Source organism: Molossus molossus, unplaced genomic scaffold, assembly GCF_014108415.1.
Source record: "Molossus molossus isolate mMolMol1 unplaced genomic scaffold, mMolMol1.p scaffold_m16_p_5, whole genome shotgun sequence".
Taxonomy (NCBI): Eukaryota; Metazoa; Chordata; class Mammalia; order Chiroptera; family Molossidae; genus Molossus; species Molossus molossus.
The window spans coordinates 107497627-107523699 of record NW_023425388.1 but is presented as its reverse complement, the minus strand read 5'-3'; the positions used below and the strand labels follow the sequence as shown (position 1 = coordinate 107523699).

The following is a 26073-nucleotide window of genomic DNA, read 5'->3' as shown; positions in this document are numbered from 1 at the left end:
CTATGTCCATTGGTTACACATTCATGCATATAAGTTTTGTGGTTTATCTCTTTCTTCCCTTCCCCACCCCCTCTTCTGAGGTTTGTCAGTTTGTACCCTACTTCTATGTCTCTGGGTCTATTTTGTTCATCAGTTTGTTTTGTTCATTATATTCCACAAATAAGTAAGGTCATGTGATATTTGTCTTTCTCCGATTGGCTTGTTTTGTTTAGGATAATATTCTCTAGGTCCCTCCATGTTATCTCAAAGGATAGGAGATCTCTCTTTCTTACAGCTGCATAGTATATGTACCATAGCTTTTTTATCCATTCATCTATTGGGCTGTTTCCAAATACATAATTTTTAAATTAAATTTATTGGGGTGAGAATGGTTACTGAAGTTATACATAGGTTTCAAGTGTATAGTTCTATGATACATCATCTGCATATTGCATTGTGTTTATCACCCAAAGAAAAATCTCCTTCAATCACCATATGCTTGATCCCCCTTTACTCTTTACTATTCCCCCTTCCCTTTGGTAACCACCATATTGTTGTCTTTGTCTATGAGTTTTTGTTTGTCTTGTTTGTTCCTTTGTTGCGTTCAGTTTTATTTCCCACATATGAGTGAAATTATAGTTCTTGACTTTTTCTGTCTGACTTATTTTGCTTAGCATGATATTTTCAAGATCCATCCGTATTGTCATAAATGGCACTATTTCATCTTTTCTTATGGTTATATATATTTTAAATTGCCTCTTATTTAGTATTTCATAATTTGTATTATCTTGAGTATGAATTGCATTTATCTTTGCCAACTAAAGTGTTCTTTTCTTTTTTCTTCTCTTTTCTTTATCCTCACCTGTGATATTTTTGCATTTATCTTCAGATAGAGTGGGAGGGAGAGTGGGAGGAAGAGAGAGAGAGAAACATTGAGGTGAGAGACTTCGACTGGTTGCCACACACACAACCCCAACCGGGGCCAGGACAAACTGCAACCGAGGTACATGCCCTCAGCAGGAACCGAACCCGGGACTCTCTGGTCCGTAGGCTGACACTCTAATTGCTCAGCCAAACCGGCCATGGCTAAAGTGTTCTTTTCTTTACTGTTTTCTGATTTTAGCAAATGAATAATTGTTTATATTAATTTAACTATTTATTGATTACTGGTTCTTATTTTTCTGTCTTTATGTCTGAATTAACCCGTAATGTTATTTAAGTGACTACATATTGAAGATTCTGGATGAAGTAAAATGTCTTTTTATTTTTCTTTTGAAATGTATTACTCTAATCTGAATCACAGTTTTAACATAGAATTTGAGATGCTCATATATGGTTTATGTTCACTGGAAAGAGAATTATATAAATAAAGTAGTTCTAAACTGGTCATACAAGTACAATATCTAGGTGTTAAGTGTTTTGAGAAAGTATCTCGTTTCAGCAGTTTTTGGATACAGAATCCTCAGGAGATAGATGAAAAGGATTATTTGAACCAACATATTTTTCATTAAGACTACCTCTTGTCTTCCTACTTCTTTTTAAAAAAAATCATTTTCATATTCCAAGTGATGAAAAGCCAAGATCTACAACCAAGATTACTCTACCCAGCAAAGCTGTCATTTAGAATTGAAGGTCAGATAAAGAGATTTCCAGACAAGAAAAAGCTAAAAAGAATTCATCACCACCAAACCAATATTACATACCTGTCAAAGGGTCTTCTTTAAGAATAAGAAGGGGAAAAAAAAAAGATTAAAAATATGAACAATAAAACAACAATAAATACATATCTATTAATAATTGAATCTAAAAATCAAAATAAACAAGCAGAACAGAAACAGAGTCATAGATAGAACATTTTGACGGTAGCCAGATTAGAGAGGAGTTAGGGGGATGAGTGAAAAAGGTAAAGGGATTTAGAAGTACAAATGAGTAGCCATAGTCTAGTCATGGGGATGTAAATTAACAGTACAGCATAGGTAGTAAGGTCGATAACATTCTAATAACTATATATGGTGTCAGATGGATATGAGATTTTTTGGGATGATCACTGGGGTGTACCCCTAAAACTAATATAATATTGTATGTCAACTATAATTGAAAAATAAAAAAAAAAGATTTTTAAAAAAGTAAAAAAAAAAATTTTTAAATAAATAAATAAATAATAAAAAATCATTTCCACAGAACCCTTTCCCCATATCTTTTTCTTCTTCTCTAGTAGTTTTTTTATATATTTTTCAGACTTCTCATTTTAACTAATAGCTATTCCTCCTTGATTTATTTACTGAAATATCTGTTGACTATCCTGAGTTCTTTTTCATCTTCATTACTTCTTTACCTTATAGATATATTTGTTAATTTACATATCATATGATATTTTAATTATTTACATGTCTATTTTCCCATTAGATTGTGAAGTCAGGATAAGAACTGTGTCTTATTTTATGTTGATGTAATAATATTCAGCAACTGTTTGTTTAATGGATTAATGATTAAAACTTTGAAATACATTTAATGATTCTAATACTGTGGAACATGACTGTGAACTGTATTATGTGAATACATCTAAAACTAGCTGAAAAGACTAGGCATTTAATTTTGCCATGTTTATGTCAGATATTCCTTAATATTTTTAAGCTTTCTAGTTAAGAAAATATACTAGTTTGTAGAAGCTATGTGTAAACTTACTTTCTTTTTTATTTTAGGAAAAACTGATAAAATATGCAACAGATAGTGAAACGGTGGAACCTGTTATCTCACAGCTGGTGACAGTACTTTTGAAAGGTTGCCAGGATGCAAACTCTCAAGCTCGGTTGCTCTGTGGGGAATGTTTAGGGGAGTTGGGGGCAATAGATCCAGGTCGACTAGATTTCTCAACAGCTGAAACCCAAGGAAAAGATTTTACATTTGTGGTAAGTAATGGTAATTTTGAAGGACAAGAGACACCGTACTGGGGTGTCTCTGTTCCATTTACAAAGAACTGTTTAGTTTATCCTTTGTGGAAATTGATCTGAATTAGACAATTTGGGTAGCTTCTGACTTTATTCCTTAATACTATTGCAAAAATATTTAGCCAAAAACAATAAAGTTTGAGAGCTCAGTCTGGTGTTCTGTGTTCTTTTAAATAAGCTTGCTGATCTATTTTGGACAAATACTTAAAAGTTATTTATCTAAATATTACTGTTTAAACACTATTGCTGAGTGTTTTCATGGGAAACTCATTTCCCAGAGTGTTCTAAGAGTGTGTGTATAAAAATGTTTCTGTGGTCAAATGACTGTGAAATCCTGTAAAACAAAATTAAACAGCATTTTTTTTTTCTAATCCTTACCCAAGGATATTTTTTCCATCCATTTTCAATGAGAATGGAAGGGAACTGGCAGGGAGAGAGAGAGAAACACTGATGTGAGAGAGACACATCGACTGGTTACCTCTCACACACTCCCCAACCAGGGCTGGGGATTGAACCTGCAGGGACGTGCCCTTGACCAAGCATTGAAACCTTCAGTGCATGGGCTGATGCTCTAACCATTGGACTACACCAGCCAGGGCTGAACAGAACTTTTAATATATTGGTGCACATTATTTCTTGGAGCTTCTCAAGGAAATGACATATATACAATTTTTTTCCTAAAGGTTAAAAAAACAAAAAATGCAAATTGCTGGAATTATATAAATGTTAAATGATTCTAATATACCTTGTAAATAACATTAAAAGCCTTAGATATAGCTTCTTAGCTGCAGATTATATTTTAGCATTGGTACCAAACTTAGTTTGAACCTTACTGTTCTTCCCTTTTCTAAGTTAAATTCACCATAGAAGACACAGTACAGTTTAGAAAATTTTATACAAATTGTCCTTGAATTTTTTCTTGTTTTTATTGAGACTGGAGTAGAAGACTTGAGTTTTGCCTATGGATTATTGATGGAACTAACAAGAGCTTACCTTGCATATGCAGATAACAGCCGAGCTCAAGATTCAGCTGCTTATGCCATTCAGGTAACAGGGCACAGTCGTTAGTGGCTTTACGTTATTGGGTTCTAGTCAGAAATTTGTAAATTCCGTACTTTGGAAACTCTTATATTTTTAAGTGCCATTTTTATTATCAAAGTAATACAAGTTCATGATAAAAAGTTCAGAGTACAGAAAGAAGTATACTCTCTCAATGGATTATTATAGGTACTTTGAAAAATTTTCTTTATGTATAAATATGTATGTTTTCTCCACCAAACAAGGAGATCATATTACTTACGATATTCTGTAACTTGATTTTCTTTTGTGTTTAATAGTTTGTTTTGGGTAATTTCCATGTCAGTACAATGCATTTTTTAAGTGACTTAATATTCATTATGAATATGATTATTTAAGAAATTTATTTAATACATTAGGTTATGTTTAATGTTTTGCTTTTACAGAAGACAATTTAGAGAACATACATGTATTTCTGAGCACTTGAATGAATATATCAATAATATAAATATATCAATAATATGATGATAATAATAACAAATTAAAATATGCTTCAAAGCAAGTACAGAGTTTTATGAGAAAGTTTCACCAGTTTATACTCCCTTGACAAATGTTTTTTAATCAAAATTTTAGATCTTTGCCAATGTGACAGATGAGAAATGGTACCGTTTTATTTTAATTTACATTTAATTAATAGAGAGGTATAACGTCTTTTATATGTTCATTGAATTTTTGTGAATTTTATGTAGCTCTTTTCCCATTTTTCTCTTGGTTATTTTTTTTATTGATATGTGAGACCTATTTGGATATAATGTAAATTAACCCTTTATCATTCGTGTAATAAATATTTTTCTAGTTTGTCTTTCTTTGTGGTATTTTTTTTTTTTTTTCAGTTAGAAGTTTCATTGTTGTTAGATATGCAGGTCTGGTATTCATGGTGAGAGGTCTGTGTTACAGGTAAATATTTGGAGATATTTTGTTGTAGAGATGGTACTTAAAACTATGATTCTGAGTGAGATGATCGAGAGAGGGAATATAGACAGACAGGTTCTAGTAATTGAGATCTGGACAGTGAGAGATCAGTGGGAAGAGGAGGGAACTATTAAGGAAACTGAGAAGGAATTGCCGGTAAGGTAGAAGAATGTGATATTCTGGAAGGCAAGGAAATATTTCAAGAAGTATGGAGTGATTTACTGTATTAAATGCTAATCATAGGTGTAATAATTTAAGTTTTGACAGTTAACTTGGCTATTGTATCATTGATGACCTTGATAAGAGCAGTTTAATTGGAGTATAGGAAACTTTGTTAGAGTATTTTTAAGAACATGTGGGAAGAGGGGAATTAGAGAAATTACGAACTGTTTTGAAGAGTGTTGCAGAAGAAAGTGAGAGTGGCTGAGGAGGAAAGATAAGAAGTAAAGATGAGAAAAATAACAGTGCATTTATATATGATCCTTGGGAACAATTCAGCACAGAGGAGAAAAGTGATGATGTAGGAGATAATTAATGTAATGCTATTTTAAGTAGATAAAGAGATGTGGAACATAGTGTAGAAGTGAAAGGGGTAAATAACCTTAATTAACAACAAAAACAATTCATCTGTAGTAACGAGAGAAAGATCATGTGGGCACTGATACTGATATTGCCAAGCTGGGTAGATATGAGGATGGAAGTTGTAGAGGTCTCTTCTGATTGCTGCTGTTTTCTTAATGAAATATGAAGTAAGGTCTGCAATTGTAAGTACACTAGCATTTTTCAGAGTGTAAATAAATGGTCCTGAAACCAAAAAGTTACAGAATTACTAGGTCTGTCATTGGGGGTTGATGAAGAGAGCTTCTGTTAGCTAGAGTAACTTTGCCAAATAAAAGGCTGTCTTCCAATAAATTTTAATAACACGTTAAAGTTAAATGAAAGTGAGTTTTGGATATTTCTTTATTTGAACTTTCCATATACTTTCTTACTTTTATTTAAAAAGTAGTGAATAGCCCTGGCCGGTTTGGCTCAGCGGTTGGAGTGTTGGCCCGGGTTCAGTTCCCGCTATGGGCACATAAAAAAATAAAAATAAAAATTATAAATAAATAAATAAATAGTAGTGAATGTAAGTATAAAGTACATATTTTGCTAGGTAGTACTTATATTTTGTAAGTGTTTCAGGAAAACACTATTGCAAATGGTCACTTTTAATAGAATTGGAAAGAAAGGGTAATAGATGGTAGAAGATATAATACCCTAACATATTTGTTTTGTTTTAAAGATTGATATTAGAGACAAAGATTTTTTTTCCTCATGTATAAAATCCCATTGGTTTTATTTTCATGAAGGTAAAATATAATTTAGTTCCTGGGCTTGAATAGTAAATTCGTCTTTAACATTTGCATTTTATTTTAAATTTTAATCTTAGTATTTTATATCTAGAATTTGAGATATCTTGAATTTTTGAACTATTTTGGATTTGTAGTTGCTTTCATTAAAATTCAAAATGGTTAAGTTCTAAGAATTATATTTCTGGAAATATAGAAAATTTTTATTTTCTCTTCCAAATACCTCTTAATCTTATATTTTAATACATATTATATATAGAACCCAAACTGCATGTTCAAGTACTACCATAGCTTTGTGACCTTAAGTCACCTAAATGATTCTAAGCATTGAAATACATGTGCTAAGCAAGTTCATAACCCCCAAATTTTATAATTCTACGTATCTTTCTATGTGTTTTTATAATTACTAGTATAGAATATTGATGAATGTAAAGTTTTATCTGTTTCACTGTGGATTTACAAATGTAAAATATCCATTTGTAGGAGTTACTTTCAATTTATGACTGTAGAGAAATGCAGACCGATGGCCCAGGTCACCAGTTGTGGAGGAAATTTCCTGAGCATGTTCGGGAAATATTGGAACCTCATCTAAATACTAGGTTGGTAGACTCATTAAAATGATTTTCATAAAATTGTTTTTAACTTTATAAAATTAGTTTTATATATATATATTTTTTTATCCTCACCCGAGGACTTTTTTTTCGCATTTCTCTTCAGATAGAGAGGGAGGGAGAGAGGGGGGAAGAGAGAGAAGCATCAATGTGAGAGAGACACATCAACTAGTTGCCACCCACATGACCCCAACTGCAGCGGGGAAAAACTGCATCCAAGGTACATGCCCTTAGCGGGAACTGAACCCGAGACTCATTGGTCTGCAGGCTGATGCTCTTAACTGCTGAGCCAAACTGGCCAGGGCTAGTTATATTTTTTATATAATATTTCAGCATTCAAAGTTTTTAAATATTTTTTAATATGTATTTTCTACTGTGATTTATGTTTATAATCTTGTTAAAATTAAAATACAGATTGCTAATTGGTTTAATTCTATAACTTTAAATATTTAGGTATAGTCATTGAAACTAAAAGGATTGATTTTTTAAAAAATTCAACTGTCATAGTACTTGGAAAGAATCTACTGTAAGTTGAATATGAGTTGAAGCTTTTGCTAGGTGTAATTGATACAGAAATTTAAGAGTTCAAAGCTAAAGCCTTTAGTTAAAAATTAATTTTCAACCCTAGCCAATTTCTCCTTATGAAGAGATTTTTCTTCCTATACTTTTCTAAAGCCATAATAAGAATTATATTTATTTGTGTAATTTATTACCTGTATACTCATAATCATTACTATTTTTTTTTTTTTTACTACAAAAAATTTTTTTAAATGTTTTGCTTTATTGATTTTAGAGACAGAGAGAGAGAGATAGAAACATTGATGAGAGAGAGCATCGATTGGCCACCTCCTGCATGCCTCCCACTGAGGATTGAGCCTGCAACCTGAGCATGTGCCCTGACTGGGAATCGAACTGGCAACCTCTTGGTGCATGGGTCAACGCTCAACCCGAGCCACACTGGCCGGGCTAAACGTCACTTATCTTAATCTTAATTTTGCTAACAAGAATAACTTAGCAAAGGTGACCTGTTTTAAATAGCTACAATTTTCTCACATTTTTCTATCATTATTTTAAATATATCTCATTATATTTTATGATAAATATAATGATAAAATCATTATAATGATAAAATCTATCATTATTTTAAATATATCTGTATTTTCAAGGCAAAGATACACAGACCGAATCCAGTGAGATACACTTCAAAATAAGCACAAATTAGGAAATATGAGAGTTATAATCTCAAAATTCTTCTATAAAGGGAACAGTCTGGGCATATTTTTAAAAACCAACTTATGTAGTTGATTTGTGGAAGGTTTGTATAAATATAACTTGGAGGAAATATTAAATATTTGGGATAAATACTTAGAAAAGAGAAAGACAAAAACACTTATTTCTACACCCATCCAAAATGACTTCTTCAAATATGAGTTTAAATAATGAGCTGGTAGAAAGCAAAAAAAAGGAGAAAAATAATTTTTAGATGGAAAGTTCACCTAAGGAGGTACTAATCAATCATCAAATGTGACTTCTCCCCCTGAAACACAGCAATTTTTTTATTGCTGTTCTTTTTGACTGCTGCTTGCTTACCATGGATGAAGAAGCAGTTGTGTCTGCTGTTTTGTATTTTCAGGTGCTCTATATGCACTCTTAAAACTGATCCTTGACTTTCTAAATAAACTTTCTCTTATAGTTTGAAAAAAACAGAAACAAAAAACTGATTCTTGAACTGAGGTTCATTTTGCTTTTCGGAACTGTTCTCTAATTTCTTCTAGAGCTTTTAGATTCAGATAAAAAAATGGAAAAACACTGATTCAAACATCCTTGCTTGTGTACTTGGCTTGTTGTTGTCGTTTTTTAATACCCTGCTGAGTTTCAAGTATATCTTCTTTTTGGGGGGATTTTGTTCCAAAACTGAAGAATGGCAACTACTTTCCTTCTTTCATGTCTGCCTGACTTTCCCAATGAAGAAGTCATCACCACTACCACTATCCTTAGTCATGGAAGACTGTTTGTAAAACCTTTCTTCGATGCTATCATCAAAATACTCCTTTCTTTCATATAATTTCCCTTCATCACTGTTACTGTCAAGTGAGCTATTAGACTTTTTTTTGGTTTTACATACGTTTTCATTTTTCAATCAGAAGGAATCTTCTGGGTTCAGAGGGAACCTACAGAATCCTCTTCAGAAGGCTTTGAGGGAGAATTTGAAATGTCCTTTGGTTTGGGCCCATTTTCCATCTTGACTGTTTTTTCTTTTCTTTTTTTTTTTATAATAAAATTTTTATTTATTTTTTTGTTACAGATATTTTACCTTTTTTACCCCATTGACACCCCCCTCCCACCCCACCCCCGCCCCTTCCCCGGCTTAGTTATCCATGTCCATTGGTCATGCATACATGCATATAAGTTCTGTGGTTTAATCTCTTCCCACTCCCCCACCCCCTCTGCTGAGGGATGTCAGTCTGTGCCCTACTTCCATGTTTCTGGGTCTACTGTATTCCTCAGACTGTTATGTTCATTATATTCTGTATATAAGTGAGATCATGTGGTATTTGTCTTTTTCTGCTTGGCTTCTTTCGCTTAGGATAATACTTTCCAGGTCCCTCCATGTCGTCTCAAAGGGTAAGAGATCTTTCTTTCTTACTGCTGCATAGTACTCCATTGTGTATATGTACCACAGCTTTTTTATCCATTCGTCTACTGATGGACACTTGGGCTGTTTCCAGATCTTAGCTATTGTAAATAGTGCTGCTATGAAAATGGGGGTACATATATTCTTCCTGAATGGTGTTTCAGGCTTCTTAGGGTATATTCCTAGAAGCGGGATCACAGGGTCAAATGGAAGTTCAATTTTTAATTTTTTGAGGTAACACCATATTGTTTTCCACAGCGGCTGCACCAGTCTGCATTCCCACCAGCAGTGTATTAGAGTCCCCTTTTCTCCACACCCTCACCAACACTTGTTGTTTGATGATTTGTTGTTGGTGGCCATTCTGACAGGTGTGAGGTAATACCTCATCATTGTTTTAATTTGCGTCTCTCTGATGATTAGTGATGTTGAGCATTTCTTCATATGTCTTTTGGCCATTTGTTTTTTATTTTGTTTTGTTTTAATCCTCACCTGAGGACATTTTTCCATTTTTTGTTCAGGTAGAGTGGGAGGGAGAGAGAGGAACAGAGAGAGAGAAACATCGATGTGAAAGGAACACATCGAGTGGCTGCCACCCGCACAACCGACCAGGGCCGGGGACAAACTGCAACCGAGGTACACGCCCTTAGTGGGAACCGAACCCGGGTCTCTCAGGACCGCAGGCCGACGCTCTAACTGCTGAGCCAATGGCTCTTTTGGCCATTTGTATGTCCTGTTTGGAGAGGTGTCTATTCAGCTCCTTTGCCCATTTTTTAATTGGGTTCTTTGTCTTCCTTTTGTTGAGTTGTATGAGCACTCTATGTATATTGGAAATTAACCCCTTATCTGATATATCATTGGCAATGATGTTCTCCCATACAGTGGGTTGCCTTTCCATTTTGATGACTGTTTCTTTTGCTGTGCAGAAGCTTTTGAGTTTGATGTAGTCCCATGTGTTCATTTTTTCCTTTGTTTCTATTGCCTTAGGTGATGTATCAGTGAAAATTCTGCTCCGTATGATGTCCGAAATTTTGTTGCCTACATTTTCTTCTAGAATTTTTATGGACTCACGGGTCACATTTAAGTCTTTTATCCATTTTGAGTTTATTTTTGTGTATGGTGTAAGTTAATGGTCTAGTTTCATTTTTTTGCATGTAGCTGTCCAATTTTCCCAACACCATTTATTAAAGAGGCTGTCTTTACTCCACTGTATGCTCTTGCCACCTTTGTCAAATATTAATTGAGCATATTGCCTTGGGTCCATTTCTGGGTTTTCAGTTCTGTTCCACTGGTCTATATGCCTGTTCTTGTGCCAGAACCAGGCTATTTTGGTTACAGTCGCTTTGTAGTATAACCTGATATCTGGTATTGTGATCCCACCTACTTTGTTCTTCTTTCTCAAGATTGCTGTGGCTATTCGGGGTCTTTTTTGGTTCCATATGAACTTTTGAAGTATTTGTTCTAGTTCTATGAAATATGTCATTGGTATTTTGATGGGGATTGCATTGAATCTATAGATTGCTTTGGGTAGTATGGACAGTTTAATGATGTTGATTCTTCCAATCCATGAACAGGGTATGTGCTTCCACTTTTTTATATCTTCCTCTATTTCTTTTTTCAATGACCTGTAGTTTTCTGCAAATAGGTCCTTTACTTCTTTGGTTAAGTTTATTCCTAGGTATATTATTTTTTTTGGTGCGATCGTAAATGGGATTGTTTTTTCAGTTTTCTTTCTGTGAGTTCATCATTGGTGTATAAGAATACCATCGATTTCTTGACGTTAATTTTGTATCCTGCTACTTTGCCAAATTCATTTATTAATTCTAGTAGATTTTTGAAGGAGTCTTTAGGGTTTTCTATGTATAATATCATGTCATCTGCAAATAATTACAGTTTCACTTCCTCCTTTCCAATTTGGATCCCTTTTATTTTTTCTTCCTCTCTGATTGCTGTGGCTAAGACTTCCAGTACAATGTTAAATAAGAGTGGCGAAAGTGGACATCCCTGTCTTGTTCCTGTTCTTAATGGAAATGTTTTTAGTTTCTGTCCATTGAGTATGATGTTGGCTGTAGGTCTTTCATATATGGCCTTTATTATGTCTAGATAGGATCCCTCTATTCCTACATTGCTGAGCGTTTTTATCAGAAATGGATGCTGGATTTTGTCGAAGGCTTTTTCAGCATCTATTGATATGATCATGTGGTTTGTATTCTTCATTTTGTTTATGTGGTGTATCACGTTTATTGATTTGCAAATATTGTACCAGCCTTGCATCCCTGGAATGAATCCCACTTGGTCATGGTGAATAATTTTTTTGATGTATTTCTGGATCCGATTTGCTAATATTTTGTTCAGGATTTTGGCGTCTATGTTCATCAGGGATATTGGCCTGTAGTTTTCTTTCTTCATAGTGTGTTTTTCTCGTTTTGGAATTAGAATTATGCTGGCCTCATAGAACGTGTTTTGAAGTCTTCCTTCTTCTTGAATTTTTTGAAATAGTTTGAGGAAAATGGGTGTTAGTTCTTTTTTGAATGTTCGGTAAAACTCCCCCGTGAAGCCATCTGGACCTGGGCTTTTGTTTGCTGGGAGAGTCTTGATTACCTCTTCAATTTCCTTAGTTGTTATTGGTCTGTTCAAGTTTTCTGTCTCTTCTGGGTCTAGTTTTGGGAGACTGTGTGTTTCTAGAAATTTGTCCATTTCGCTTAGATTGTCGAATTTGTTGCCATATAGTTGTTCATAGTAGTTGTTAACGATCTTTTAATTTCCGTGGTGTTGGTTGTTACTTCTCTTCTTTCATTTCTGATTTTGTGTATTTGGGTTCTCTCTCTTTGTTTCTTGGTGAGTCTAGCTAAGGGTCCATCAATCTTGTTTATCTTTTCGAAAAACCAGCTCTTTGTTTCATTGATCCTTTGAATTGTTTTTTTGGTCTCTATATCATTTATTTCTGCTCTGATCTTTACTATTTCCTTCCTTCTACTTGCTCTGGGGTTTTCTTTTTGTTTGCTTTCTAATTCTTTAAGTTGTGAGGTTAGACAGTCAATTAGAAATTTTTCTTGTTTTTTTGAGGTAGGCCTGTAGTGCTATGAACTTCCCTCTCAGAACTGCTTTCGCTGCATCCCATAGATTTTGTGTTGTTGTGTGTTCATTTTCATTGGTTTCCAGGAAGTTTTTAATTTCTTCCTTGATCTCGTCGGTGACCCATTCATTGTTTAATAACATGCTATTTAGCCTCCATGTGTTGAAATGTCTTTGCATGTTCTTGTTGCGATTGATTTCTAGTTTCATGCCATTGTGATCTGAGAAGATGCTTGATATGATTTCAGTCTTCTTGAATTTGTAGAGATTTAGTTTGTGTCCTATCATGTGGTCTATCTTTGAGAATGTCCCATGTGCATTTGAGAAGAATGTGTATTCTGTAGTTTTGAGGGGTAATTCTCTGTAGATATCTATTAAATCCATTTGGTCTAGTGCTTCATTTAGAGTCTCTGTTTCCCTGCTAATTTTTTATTTAGAGGATCTATCCAGTGCTGTCAACGGGGTGTTGAAGTCCCCTGCTATGATTGTATTGTTGTCGATTTCTCTTTGGACGTCCTCCAGAAGATTTTTAATATATTTTAATATATTTTGGTGCTCCTATATTGGGTGCATATGTTTATCAAGATTATATCTTCCTGTTGGATAGATCCTTTCAATATTATGTAGTGGCCTTCTTTGTCTCTAGTTATGGTCTTCATTTTGAAATCTATTTTATCAGATATGAGAATTGCTACCCCAGCTTTTTTTTGCTTTCCATTTGCTTGGAAAATTTTTTTCCATCCCTTCACTTTTAACCTATGTGAGTCTTTTGTTGAGAGGTGGGTCTCTTGTAAACAACATATAGATGAGTCATGCTTTCTTATCCAATCAGCTACTCTGTGTCTTTTTATGGGAGCCTTCAATCCATTTACGTTTAAGGTGATTATTGATATGTACTTATTTATTGCCATTTTTGTTTAGTGTGGTTCTGTTTTTCTTCCCATTTCTACTGCTAATTACAGCAGTCCTTTTAACTTCTTGCAGTGCTAGTTTGGTGCTAATGTATTCCCTTAGCCTTTTTTTGTCTGGGAAGCTCTTTATTTGACCTTCTATTTTGAATGATAACCTTGCTGGGTAGAGTAGTCTTGGATTCAGATTCTTGTTTTTCATGACTTTGATTACTTCATGCCATTCCCTTCTGGCCTGTAGTGTTTCTTGTGAGAAGTCAGCTGAGAGCCTTATGGGGTTTCCTTTGTAGGTAACCTGTAGCTTATCTCTTGCTGCTTTTAGGATTCTCTGTTTGTCTTTAATTTTTGTCATTTTAATTACTATGTGTCTTGGTGTGGGCCTGATTGGGTTCTTCTTACTTGGGACTATCTGTGCTTCTTGAACTTGAATGCCTTTTTCCTTCACCAAATTAGGGAAGTTTTCTGTCACTATTTTTTTGAATATATTGTCTATCCCTTGCTTCTTTTCTTCTTCTTCGGGGACTCCTATGATGCGAATATTATTACGTTTCCAGTTGTCCCATAGTTCTCTTAAGCTGTCTTCCTGTTTTTTAATAGTTTTTTCTTTTTGTTTTTCTGATTGGTTCATTTTTTTCTACCCTGTCTTCTAATTCACTGATCGGTCCTCAGCTTCCTCTACTCTGCTTTTTAAACCTTCCAATGTGTTTTTCATTGCTGATATGTCATTTTTTATCTCTTCTTGATGGTTTTTCATTTCCAGTTGGCTTATTTTCAGTGTCTCTATGTCCTTACTCATGCTGTTCAGCTTCCTCAAGATCATGGCTCTGAATTCTAGCTCTGTTAACATGCCTAATTGCTCCACATTGATCTCATCTTCAGTGGAGGTCTCTTGCTCTTTCATTTGGCTTCTGTTTCTGTGTTTCACCATTTTGGCTATCACTGTGGTCTTCGGAGCCTGTCAAGTTTTCCCTGTGGGTGTTGGTGTTCTGCTGTTTGTGGCTCCCTCTCCTGTGTTTAGATGAGCGAGGGAGGACCCACGTTGAACACCACTGTCAAGTCTTACTTTCCTGGTTAAAGTTGCCAGTCCTGGAAAGGTACTGTTATCCTCGACCTTTTTGCCTGGAGGCTAGCAGTCGAGGTTTCTTGATGAGTTTTGGGTTGTCAGTTGATTGAAAAACTCCCTCAGGTGCTCAGCACAAGGGGATTTCGCGAGGGTGGGGCAGATGCTGGTTGTTAGTGAGCCTCAATTAGCACTTCAATGGCCCACAGGGTGGGGTTGGATCTCCGAGGGAGGGGCTGCTGCCTCTCCTCAGAGCCCTGGGAAGGAGCTATATGCCCACCGTCCTGTGTGGCTGCACTCAGCAAAAGCTCTGACCGCCCTCCAAATCCCGAGTGTCCCCACACAGTTCCAGTCCAGTCTGCCCTCCCTCTGTCGGAGCCCAAGGTGCATGGCTGTGGCTGTTTTAGCCTCTGTCCCTGGCTCCTGGGAGTGTAACCCCAGGGCATCGCTCCCAGCTAAGGCTGCTGCCGAGCTGCCGTGGGCTCCCAGCCCCCATCCCCAACAGGAACGAGTCAGTGTCCCTCATTGTATGGTCCTTGCAAGCTGCTTTTCTGTTGCTTTTTCCCATCAATTTGTCTGTGTTACAGTTGTAATTCCAGTTTGGTTCTGGGAGACAGTCTGTGTAGCTGCCGTTCACTTAGCCGCCATTTTTTTCGTCCTTTGACTGTTTTTTCTTTTGAACTATTTATTGGTTTCTTTGCCAGTATTTTACCTTCTTTGTATTTTTGCTCACTCATAATATTTCCTTCATGCTGTAACTTAATGGCATCATCATTTGAACATGAAGTGTCCTTGGAATGAGTTTCTTCTGAAGCTTTCTTTGATTACCTAACTTTAGTATCATTGTGTTTTGGATCTTTAAAGGCTTCGACAGTTGCTTTTAGCACATTTGTTTTTTCCTTCAGAAGAGGGTGAATCACTAATTTGACAATTGCTCTCTCAGTCCCAGTAGAATCAGGCTTTTTGCAAAGGTTTTTCAAAATTGATGTAATCACCAAGAACAGATTTAGTTACTATATCAGGTTTCTATTCATTAATGGCATGAATTTCTTCAAGCAATCATTGTTCCTAACTTTGGTTTTTTAATTGTACATCTTTAGTACCCTTTCTTGACTTCAGTCGGCCAACAGTCCTGATATGTTTTCGGGTAACCATAACTTATATTCTCTTCACTTCTTTTTTTTTTTTAATCCTCACCCGAGGACATTTTTGCATTATCTTCAGATAGAGCAGGAGGGAGAGAAGGAAGAAGAGAGAGAGAGAGAGACATTGACGTGAGAGAGACACATTGAATGGTTGCCACCCACACAACCCCAGTCAGAGAGGGGAGAAACTGCAGCTGAGGTACATGCCCTTAGCGGGAACTGAACCCAGGACTCTCTGGTCCGCGGGCCGACGCTCTAACCACTGAGCAAAACCGGCCAGGGCTCTCCTCACTTCTTTTGTCATATTCACTACCTCATTATTTATTGAGGTTCAGAGTCCTCGGGAGAGCCATGGTAGCTCTAAGAAGAGGACCCATTGCTGCTGGCACGTGAACTGCCTCCTCCTCTATTAAAAAAAAAAGTATTTTTAATTTTTTCAGTTTTAATAACTTTGTTAGGACTCTTTGAAACAAATTATAAATATGTTTTTATTTTTTAGAGAGAGAGGTAAGGGAGAGGGAAAGATAGAAACATTGATGAGAGAGAGAAATTGATGAACTGCTTCCTGCATGCCCCTCTACTGAGGATCAAGTCTATAACCCGGGCATGTACCCATACTGGGAACTGGGTACATCTTGATGCATGGGTTGATGCTCGGCCACTGAGCCACAATGTCTGGGCAAAACAGATAAATTATAAATTATTTTATTTCTTTATTTTTATTATTTTCTTAATTGTCACCCAAGGACATTTTTCTGTTTATCATTAGGTAGAGTGGGAGGGAGGAAGGGAGGGAAGGAGAGAGAGAGAGAGAGAGAGAGAGAAACATCAATGTGAGAGAGACACATCAACTGGCTGTCTCCTGCCCGACCATGATCAGGGCCAGGGAGGAACCTCAATCGAGGTACGTGCCCTTGACTGGAATTGAACCCCCATGACTCATTGGTCCACAGGCCTACGCTTTAACCACTGAGCCCAATTGGCCAGAGCCAAATTATTCTACTTAGAAACGTAGGTTTAGGTAGGCTAGGTCATATACTAATTGGAATTTTTTTTTTTTTTTTATCCTCACCTGAGGACATTTTTTTTGTTCAGATAGAGTGGGAGGGAGAGAGAGAGAAACATGGACGTGAAAGGGACACATCAAGTGGTTTCCACCGCATGAGCCAACCAGGGCCGGGGACAAACTGCAACCGAGTTACATGCCCATAGCGGGGAACGAACCCGGGTCTCTCTGGACTGCAGGCTGATGCTCTAACCGCTGAGCCGAACTGGCCAGAGCTGTAAAATTTTTTATAAAAGTCCTTAAGTATTCATACTTATTTGCTATATACTTTTTTATGTTTAGAAACCTTTTAAACATTTAATTTTTTAAAAATATGTTTTTATTGATTTTAGAGAGAGGAAAGGAGATGGGGGAGGGTGTAAGAGGGAAACATCAATCATTTGCCTCCCGTATGCACCGCAGCCAGGGATTGAACCTGCAACCTGGTTACGTGCCCTGACTGAGAATCAAACTCGAAACCCAAGAATGATGCTCAACCAACTGAGCCATATTGGCCAGGGTAAAACATTTTATTTCTCATGAACAGCACTATTTAAAGATTTATTACTTAAAGTTCTATAGTTAAGTTTTAGGTTTTCTTTTTTTGAGGATTCCATACTTTCTTATTTCTGTATTCTGTATTTTATAGCCTATATAGATAGATGCTTAAGAGTTTCTGAGATCTAGTGGAAAGTTTATGGCCTTTGGAATCACATAGATCTAAATTTGGCTCTGTATTTGCTAGCTCTGTAGTCTTGGGCAAGTTTCTTAACATATCCAAGTCTCCAAGTTTTTCATCTTGAAAGTGTGGATTGTTTTATTTGTCTTGAACAGTCATTGTTAGAAATAAAGAAGATAATATTAAAATGTACCTAGTAGCCTAGCTGGTGTGGCTTAGTGATTGAGCATCAACCCATGCACCAAGAGGTCACCAGTTTGATTCCCAGTCAGAGCACAGGCCCAGGCTGTGGGCCCAATCCCCAGTAGGGGGCATGCAGGAGGTGGCCAATCGTTCTCTCTCATCGATGCTTCTCTCTCTCTCCCCCTCCCTTTCTTTCTCTCTAAAATGAATAAAGGGAAAAATAAATAAATGTACCTAGTAGAGTACATAATATTTAATTGATTCTCAATAATAAACACTTTTTGAATCTCAACTTGTTGAATAAATTCCTTGCTTTTTTTCAAGGGGTGGGGTGGCTTGCCTACTTCATATGAAGTGGAAACTAACATTTTGCTACTTGCTATTCAATTTAATTTTCCCTCAGAAGCCAAAGTTGCCTACTTATTGTTCTTATATAAGAAGCGACATTTAAGTAGTCATTTGTAGGAGTGATCTTAGCAAAACAATGAGAATTTTTTCTTATGATCCTTCCACTTTTACATCTGAGCGCTTGAAGGAAGCTCTCAGATGGTCTCTCCGTGGTGGAAGTTAGATTTATCTGCCTGAGATCTCTCTGCTCACTGAAATTGTACTTGTAAAAATAAGAGGTCAGTAGAGGGTAATGTGAATGGAGTTGACCCATGTTTGTTTGAAAGCTTTTGTATAAAACATCAAGATACCAGGTTAATCAATAGGTCATCTTTATAGCTTGGACTTCTTGATATTTGCCTCTGAGAAATAAAGAATTTCCTTAAACTATATTTTTCTTTTTGCTGCCCTAAAGTTACACTTTTGTATTTAATTTTTTTTTTCAATTTGGCTATTTATATACAATCAGTAAACTTGGATTAAAGGATGGCTATATTTGGGGGATTTGATTTTTAGAGCTAAACAGATAAACTACAGTTCAAAGTTGCCATCAAAATAATTTTTAAGGAAAAAAATGTGGCTAGGTAGAACCAGGCTTGTACCCTAATCTTAGTAGTTTTCTAACTAAGTTCATTGTAAAACTTGGTGAAATCGTCTGGAGAATTATATTCATGATGATTCAAAATAGTGATGGTTAACTGAGAGATTATTGGATTTTTCAATGTTTAGAAATTTAGAATATGGTGAAATAATGTTTTCTGGGGACCTTGAGTATAGGTCATTTATTATATTTGTCATTTCCTAATGTTAATTGGTAATTGACAAGGAACCCATTCCCCTCAAAAAATGCTATGCACATATAGTTGTAAGGTGAGAGCTATTTGAACATGTTTAAATATTAATGCTGAGGAGCAAATACAAAGGATCATGTTGAAGTTATGAAGATGTGATCATTGATACAAGGACCCTGAGGAGCAGCCAGAATGGCAGCCATGTTACTAATGGGAGATTGGACCTAGAGGAAGTAAAATCTTTTTCTTTGTAATAGGAGAAAATAAATGATGGCTATAACTCAGCTAAGTTTGCAGATGTGATTATGGGAAGCAATGCTATGTTTTCTCCATTAAGTATGAGGTGTAGAAAATGAGATGATTGGTGCAAGTGTCAGTGGAGTTGGTATAGGTGTAATTGGGAGAGTGAGGATTTGATATAGCCACTGTGGAAAACAGAAGAGCAAGCTAATAAGGAAAGCTTAGAAGGATTTCTGGGCAGCAGAAAGGTCCACTGAAGTTGCAAATTAAGAATATAGCCCTGGCCGGTTTGGCTCAGCGGTTAGAGCGTCGGCCTGCGGTCCTGAGAGACCCGGGTTCGGTTCCCGCTAAGGGCACGTACCTCGGTTGCAGTTTGTCCCCGGCTCTGGTCAGTCGTGCGGGTGGCAACCACTTGATGTGTTCTTTTCACGTCTATGTTTCTCTCTCTCTCTCTGTTCCTCTCTCTCCCTCCCACTCTACCTGAACAAAAAATGGAAAGATGTCCTCGGGTGAGGATAAAAAAAAAAAAATTAAAAAAAAAAAAAAAGAATATATAGTAGTACTGATCATAAGCAATTGAGTGATTTTCTGCTATTAGTGCAGTGGCCTGGATATCATTACAGTGAAGGCTGACATTTAGATTGATCCAAGGTTGAGAGGTTGGCAGAGAGTACAGCTGGTAGAGACTGTGGGGCAGTGGAATGGGCAGAGGATATTACCAAGAGATTGCTTGAAGTAAAGGACCATGGAGACCAAGCTGGTTAGGAAAAGAGGAAATGAAAGGAAAGTATTATAGATAAGGAGAGTTTAGCTGGATCGTAGTGAGAGAGAACAGATGAGTACAGAGTAACTGGGTGCAAGAACTGGAAATTTGGGAAACTGTGACTATAGAGTAAGATGTTTAAATAGTTCATTTTAGAACTAACAAAGTTTCTTTGTATTAGCAAGGGAGTCCTTATAAAGAAGTGGAAGAGAAAGTCTTTGAGAAGTTTCAAGTTTGATTAGATATCCAGCCGGACATTGAATTCACTCAGGATGATAAGACTTGGGGAAGAAAGAAAACACTGAGCAATGTACTAAAGTTATCAATGAATTTGTAGATGCCCTTAATGGAGAGTAGAGAAGTGAATAGTATACCCGGGAAAAGATTTTTCTTGCAGAAGATAAGAAGGGAGTTCAAAAGATCTGAAAGGAGTATTGGGGAAGAGGAGGCAGACTGAAATCCTTTGAAATATTTGGCATGTTTTAAGAATGACTTCCCACCCCACTATTAAGAAGGATATAGGAAAGCACTGGCTGGGTAGCTCAGCTGGTTAGAGCGTCATCCCAATACACCTAGGTTGCACTTTCAATTACTGGTCAGGGCACATACAAGAATCAACCAATGAATACATGAATAAGTGGAACAACAAATCAGTGTTTCTGTCCCCCCTGTTCTCTTCCTCTCTCTCAAATCAATAGAAATAGGATATAGGACACTAGATTTCAGTAAGGGCAGAGCAGTAGTGGTATAGTCAGTGAAAGAGTTGATAGTTTCTTAAACTTGTTTTTACTAAAGATCTTAATAGATGGATATATAATTACATATTTTTTTAACTCACAAATTTTAAAAATTACAGATACAAGAGTTCTCAGAAGTCAACAGATTGGTCTGTAGTAAAGAAGCCAATTTACTTAAGTAAATTGGGTAATAACTTTGCAGAATGGTCAGCATCTTGGGCAGGTTATCTTATAACAAAGGTAAGAGAATTCTGTTAAGAATTGTTACCTGAAAATTCTAAAGGAAATGAGAACATATGTCTGAATACATAACACACACAGAAGGCATTGAAATATTTGTGCTGATAATGGTAGAAATTTTTGTAGAAAATATTTACTAATAAAAGAGTAACAGTTTCTCTATTGCTACCAGTAACAGTTTCTGAGTAAGAAGATAATTGTTTTATCAAATTCCTATGATCTTAATGTGTTTGTAACACATTTATTACATTATGTTTGTTCATTTTAAGTTGTAAAATACTGTTTAAAAGGAAGTTACTGCTTTATCAGAGTTTATTACATAATAAAAAGATTATTTAATAGAAAGGTGTATTACCCTTTAATGGTTACTTCTAAAAGAAGATGCTCCATCATTTATTTTGAACTTGCTCCAAAATAAAAATAAAAATTTTTTAAAAGATGAAATTTTATGGGAAAATGGAGGTATATTTCTGATGTTCTTCTAGTGTGAAATTTTTATATGCTTGCAGACAAAAAGGTACTCTGTATTTCAAGAAAAGGTTTAAAGCATATTCAACATCCATTCATTTTTAAAAATTCATATTTCTGTTAGTGTTTAAAAATATTATAATTTATATTTGGTAATTTTAAGAAAGTTTTTCTCATATTTCAAAATTAACATACTGAAAATATGGTGTGTAAAATGTAGAGCACAATTCCAGTTCTGGAATAATTTTAAATTTTATTTTTAACTGAAGCATTTATATTTGAAGAAGGAAAGCCTTTAAAATTTTATAAGAAAAATAATGCAGATAAATCTAAGGTTAGGTCATATTACAGTCATCCCTTGCCACTTTGCACTTCGAGTGAAGCTGCGAAAGTCGAAGCACGAGGTGGTGAGGGATGACTGTATATACATAAAGAATCCTACTTCGTGGAAATTCATTTATCGCGGTAGTCTGGAACTGATTAACCGCAATAAACAAGGGCCAACTGTAATAAAATTGGACTCTAATCCCAAGTAATTTAATTTTCTATTTATTTTTTTCCCTTTAGCTAATCACTGTTTATTACTTATTAAAATGCTAACCGTATATTATTTTCCTATATATTTTTTGTTAATCCTCACCAGAGGATATTTTTCCTTTGGTTTTCAGAGAGAGTGGAAAGGAGGGATTGGGTGGGAGAAGAGAGAGAGAGATCAATGTGAGAGAGACACATTGATTGGCTGCCTCCCATAGGATCCTGACTGGGGCTGAGGATCAAACCTGCAACCCAGGTACATGCCCTTGACTGGAATTGAACCCTTGACCCCTCAGTCCACCGGCCGATGCTCTAACTGCTGAGCCAAAACAGCCAGGGAATTAACTGGATGTTTAATGTGCTGGCCCAGAACATGCTTTTTGGTTACTTTACTCTTCTATGTGCTAAGGGAATTAATGCTCTAAATTTAATGTTAGCTAAATAAAATATACTGTAATTAGGGAAGTTAATATGTAACAAAACATGATGCATTAAAAAATGAACTGTAAGGAGTGAAGACCATTTATGCTGAGGTAGTTGGCAGCCCATAGCTATATTGCCTATAGGGATCACAGTAGTTTAGGTACATGGGGGTGTTTAGAGTTACAAGAGAGGTAGTGATCTGAAATCTTCCCTACTTGAGTGCATAGGCCTCTCTGTTAGAGAATACCCTCTCTTCAATAGTAAATAATCTCTCATGTTTTTGACATTGATCAGTATGATACAATGTATAAAACTACTCACTCCCTCAACCATTGAGTTTACAGGTTCGGCATGAACTTGCCAGTAAAATCTTCACATGCTGTAGCATTATGATGAAGCATGATTTCAAGGTGACCATCTATCTTCTTCCACATATTTTAGTGTATGTTTTGTTGGGTTGTAATCAAGAAGATCAGCAAGAGGTGAGAGATATCATTTTACTTGGGTTCTGTTTATGCAAACATTTGTTCAATGTATTAGAAAGGCTACATATTGGTAGGAAATGTAGATTAATGCTATCTATGTATGTACATGTCTATAGATTTACAACATTTATTTATCTAAAAATTATGTAATACTTAGTGCAGAAAAGTGGGAAGTATGTATTATATATGCCCAAATATACACAGAACTTTTAGAGGGATACATAAGAAACTATTGATAGTGGTTTTTCCTGGGGAAGGGTACTGTGAATTAGGGTAGGGAAGGAGACTATTTTATTATTGATTTTATAAGTTTAAATTTTTAACCACATACTTATTAACACTTTGAAATGACTCTTGTCAATAGCATAGTAGCATATATCTATGTTCTTAATGTAAAAATTCGAATTATACAAATAAAGTGTACTCTTTGTCTACCATTCTAGTCCCATTTCCTCTGAGGTCATTACTGTTATTAATTTGATGTATATTTTTCCAGACCATTTTTTTAATGCAGTTGATTCTGTTTTGTTTTTTATGATAGTATTCTATTGTAGGTATTGTTCTGCAACTTGTTTTCTTCAATTAATTAATTAATTGAGACAATGTGCCATCTTTGGTTTTATTAGTGTTTCATAATTTCATTTTATAGTTGTACCATAATTTATTTAATTAGCTTTTACCATAATAATAATGATTATTTTCAATGTTTTGCTTTTATAAACAATGCCATGGTGAACATCATGGCAATTCTAACTTGTGGAAGTGTTTGTGTATGCATGTTTCAAAAAGTAGAACTGTTGGGTTATATACTATGCACATTTAAAATTTTATTAGAAACTGCTGTGTTCACACTAATTTATAGTCCTCCCAGCAGTTCACAAGTCTATCCATTTCCCATACATTTGCCAGTACTTGATATTTTAAAATTTTTAATTTTAGGCAACATGATAGGTAAAAAAAGGATATTTTATTGTTTTAATTTGCGTTTTTATTATTCCCAGTAGTTATGTTCATTGGCCATTTGGATTACTTTTCTATAAATTATCTGTTCATATCTGTTACTTATTTGGGGGGTATGTGGTTGTCCTTTTTAATTAATTGGTAGGAGTTCTGTATATTTTCTGGATACCAATTTGTGCCAGTTATATCTTACAAATATCTTCTCCAGTTAGTGGTTTTCTTTTTAACCTTTGTTTATATCTTTTACCATGGAGAGATTTAAAATATAAATGCCAAATTTATCAATCTCTTACAACTTTTGAATTTTAAGCCTCTCTCTTTTTTTTTTTATCCTCACCCAAGGACATTTTTGCATTTATCTTCAGATAGAGCAGGAGGGAGAGAGGGGGGAAGAGAGAGAGAAATATCGATGTGAGAGAGACACATCGAGTGGTTGCCACCCACACGACCCCAACCGGGGCTGGGGACAAACTGCATCCAAGGTACATGGCCCTTAGCTGGAACCGAACCCGGGACTCTCTGGTCCGTGGGCCAACGCTCTAACCGCTGAGCCAAACTGGCCAGGGCTATTTCCTACATTTTTAAAAAATCCTTTTGATTTTACCTTTAGCCCTTCAATTACTCTGAAATTGATTTTGTGGATAATGTGAGATAATTGTTTCAAGTGTTTTTTTGCTACTAATTAATAAATAGTTTCATTATAACTTATTGACTAATCTAGAACAGTGATTTTCAACCTTTTTTTATCTCATGGCATACATAAACTAATTTCTAAAGATCTGCCACACACCAAAAAATATATTTTGTGCCAATCTGACAAAAAAAGATGTGTAATTTTGATTCATTCATGCCAGATGGATATTGTTGTGTTGGCTGTTGTCATTCTTTTTTTTAGTTCTCACTCGAGGATATTTTTTTCATTAATTTCCAGATAGAATAGAAGGGGGGGAGAGAGAGAGAAAAACATTCATGTGGGAGAGAAACATGGATTGGATGCCTCCCTCACCAGCCCGACCAGGGACAGGATTAAACTCACACCCCTTGTTCTGCAGGCTGATGCTCTAACCATTGAGCCAAACAGGCCAAGGTGGCTATTGTCATTTTTTTATTTTACATTCTAAGGGAAAAGAGTCCAGTGCTCCTGACTAAATAGTCAGGTATTGTATGTTTTAAAAATTCTTGGAGCACACCAGTTAAAAACTGCTGATCTAGAAGAATTTAAAAATATTTGTGTATTGACATTTATTACTCTTTTACGGTAGATTTTCTTTTTAAGTTAATCTTTTATTGGCTTAACTATAGATAAGAAAGATAATTTATTATTAATCCCACAGTGGGTGTTTTTCTTTTGAAAATTGTTGCCTTAGAATGGTTAGTTTTATATATTGGATAGTAATAAAATGATGTTATGTAGACACATTAATAATTATAAAATGATTTCTTCTCAGGTTTATGCAGAAATTATGGCAGTTCTAAAGCATGATGATCAGCATACCATAAGTACCCAATACAGTGCATCTGATCTGTGTCAACTTAGTACACAGACTGTGTTCTCCATGATTGACCATCTCGCGCAATGGTCAAGGCACAAATTTCAGGCACTGAATGCTGAGAAATTTCTACAAAGCAAATCAAACAGAGATAAGGTAGACTCAGTGGGTAAGTCATAACTTCTGTTTATTTTTTAATCTTAATTATTAACAAATTAGTTCCTTTCTGTATCCATTCTATACTTTAAGCATTAGCTTTTAAAAGACATATTTTTTTACATACCTTTTTTTTTTTTTTTTATCCTCACCCGAGGACATTTTTGCAATTTTTGTACAGATAGAGTGGGAGGGAGAGAGAGAGAGAAAGAAACATCGACGTGAAAGGGACACATCGAGTGGCTGCCACCCACACGACCGACCAGGGCCGGGGACAAACTGCAACCGAAGTACGTGCCCTTAGCGGGAACCGAACCCGGGTCTCTCCAGACCGCAGGCCAATGCTCTAACCGCTGAGCCAAACCGGCCAGGGCCATACCTTTTTTTTATAACATGGCCTTTCACTGAGAAAAAGTAGTGAATTTATAGTTAGAAAACCTCTCTTTTAAGTTCTCAGTCTCATTTCCTTAGGTAAGACGCATACCTAATTTTTCTTTGTATAAAATAGTATTAATATTCTCTCTCTTAGTAGATTGAGGATTAAATAAGATAATATATATATAAATTGTAAAGTATGAAATAAATGCCACGTTAATATTGTCATTAACCCACTCCTCACTGTTAACTCATTTACTTCATATCGCCTCACTGTACTATGCGTGTGTATACATGTACATATGCTGAAGTGCTCTGTATCCTTTTTTACTTGTGAAATACAGTAAACCCTTGATTTTGCAGACCTCAATTTAATAGACTTCAGATTTAATGGACAAATTTCTGGTCTATATGTCATGTT

The 26073-nt window shown here is 35.6% G+C and overlaps 1 protein-coding gene and 1 pseudogene across 5 annotated transcripts in view; one reads left to right on the top strand and one right to left on the bottom strand.

The window, feature by feature from the left end:
- ATR (ATR serine/threonine kinase) overlaps positions 1-26073 on the top strand; it is a 126981-nt gene that overhangs the window by 51531 nt on the left and 49377 nt on the right. For all 5 annotated transcript variants that reach the window (XM_036242270.1, XM_036242272.1, XM_036242271.1 and 2 more), the window contains exons 22-27: positions 2682-2888; positions 3861-3974; positions 6749-6864; positions 20641-20761; positions 22531-22668; positions 25080-25290. In XM_036242270.1, the coding sequence (XP_036098163.1) occupies positions 2682-2888; positions 3861-3974; positions 6749-6864; positions 20641-20761; positions 22531-22668; positions 25080-25290 (907 nt within the window). The remainder of the gene's footprint in view (positions 1-2681; positions 2889-3860; positions 3975-6748; positions 6865-20640; positions 20762-22530; positions 22669-25079; positions 25291-26073) is intronic.
- LOC118617580 lies at positions 8433-16049 on the bottom strand (annotated as a pseudogene).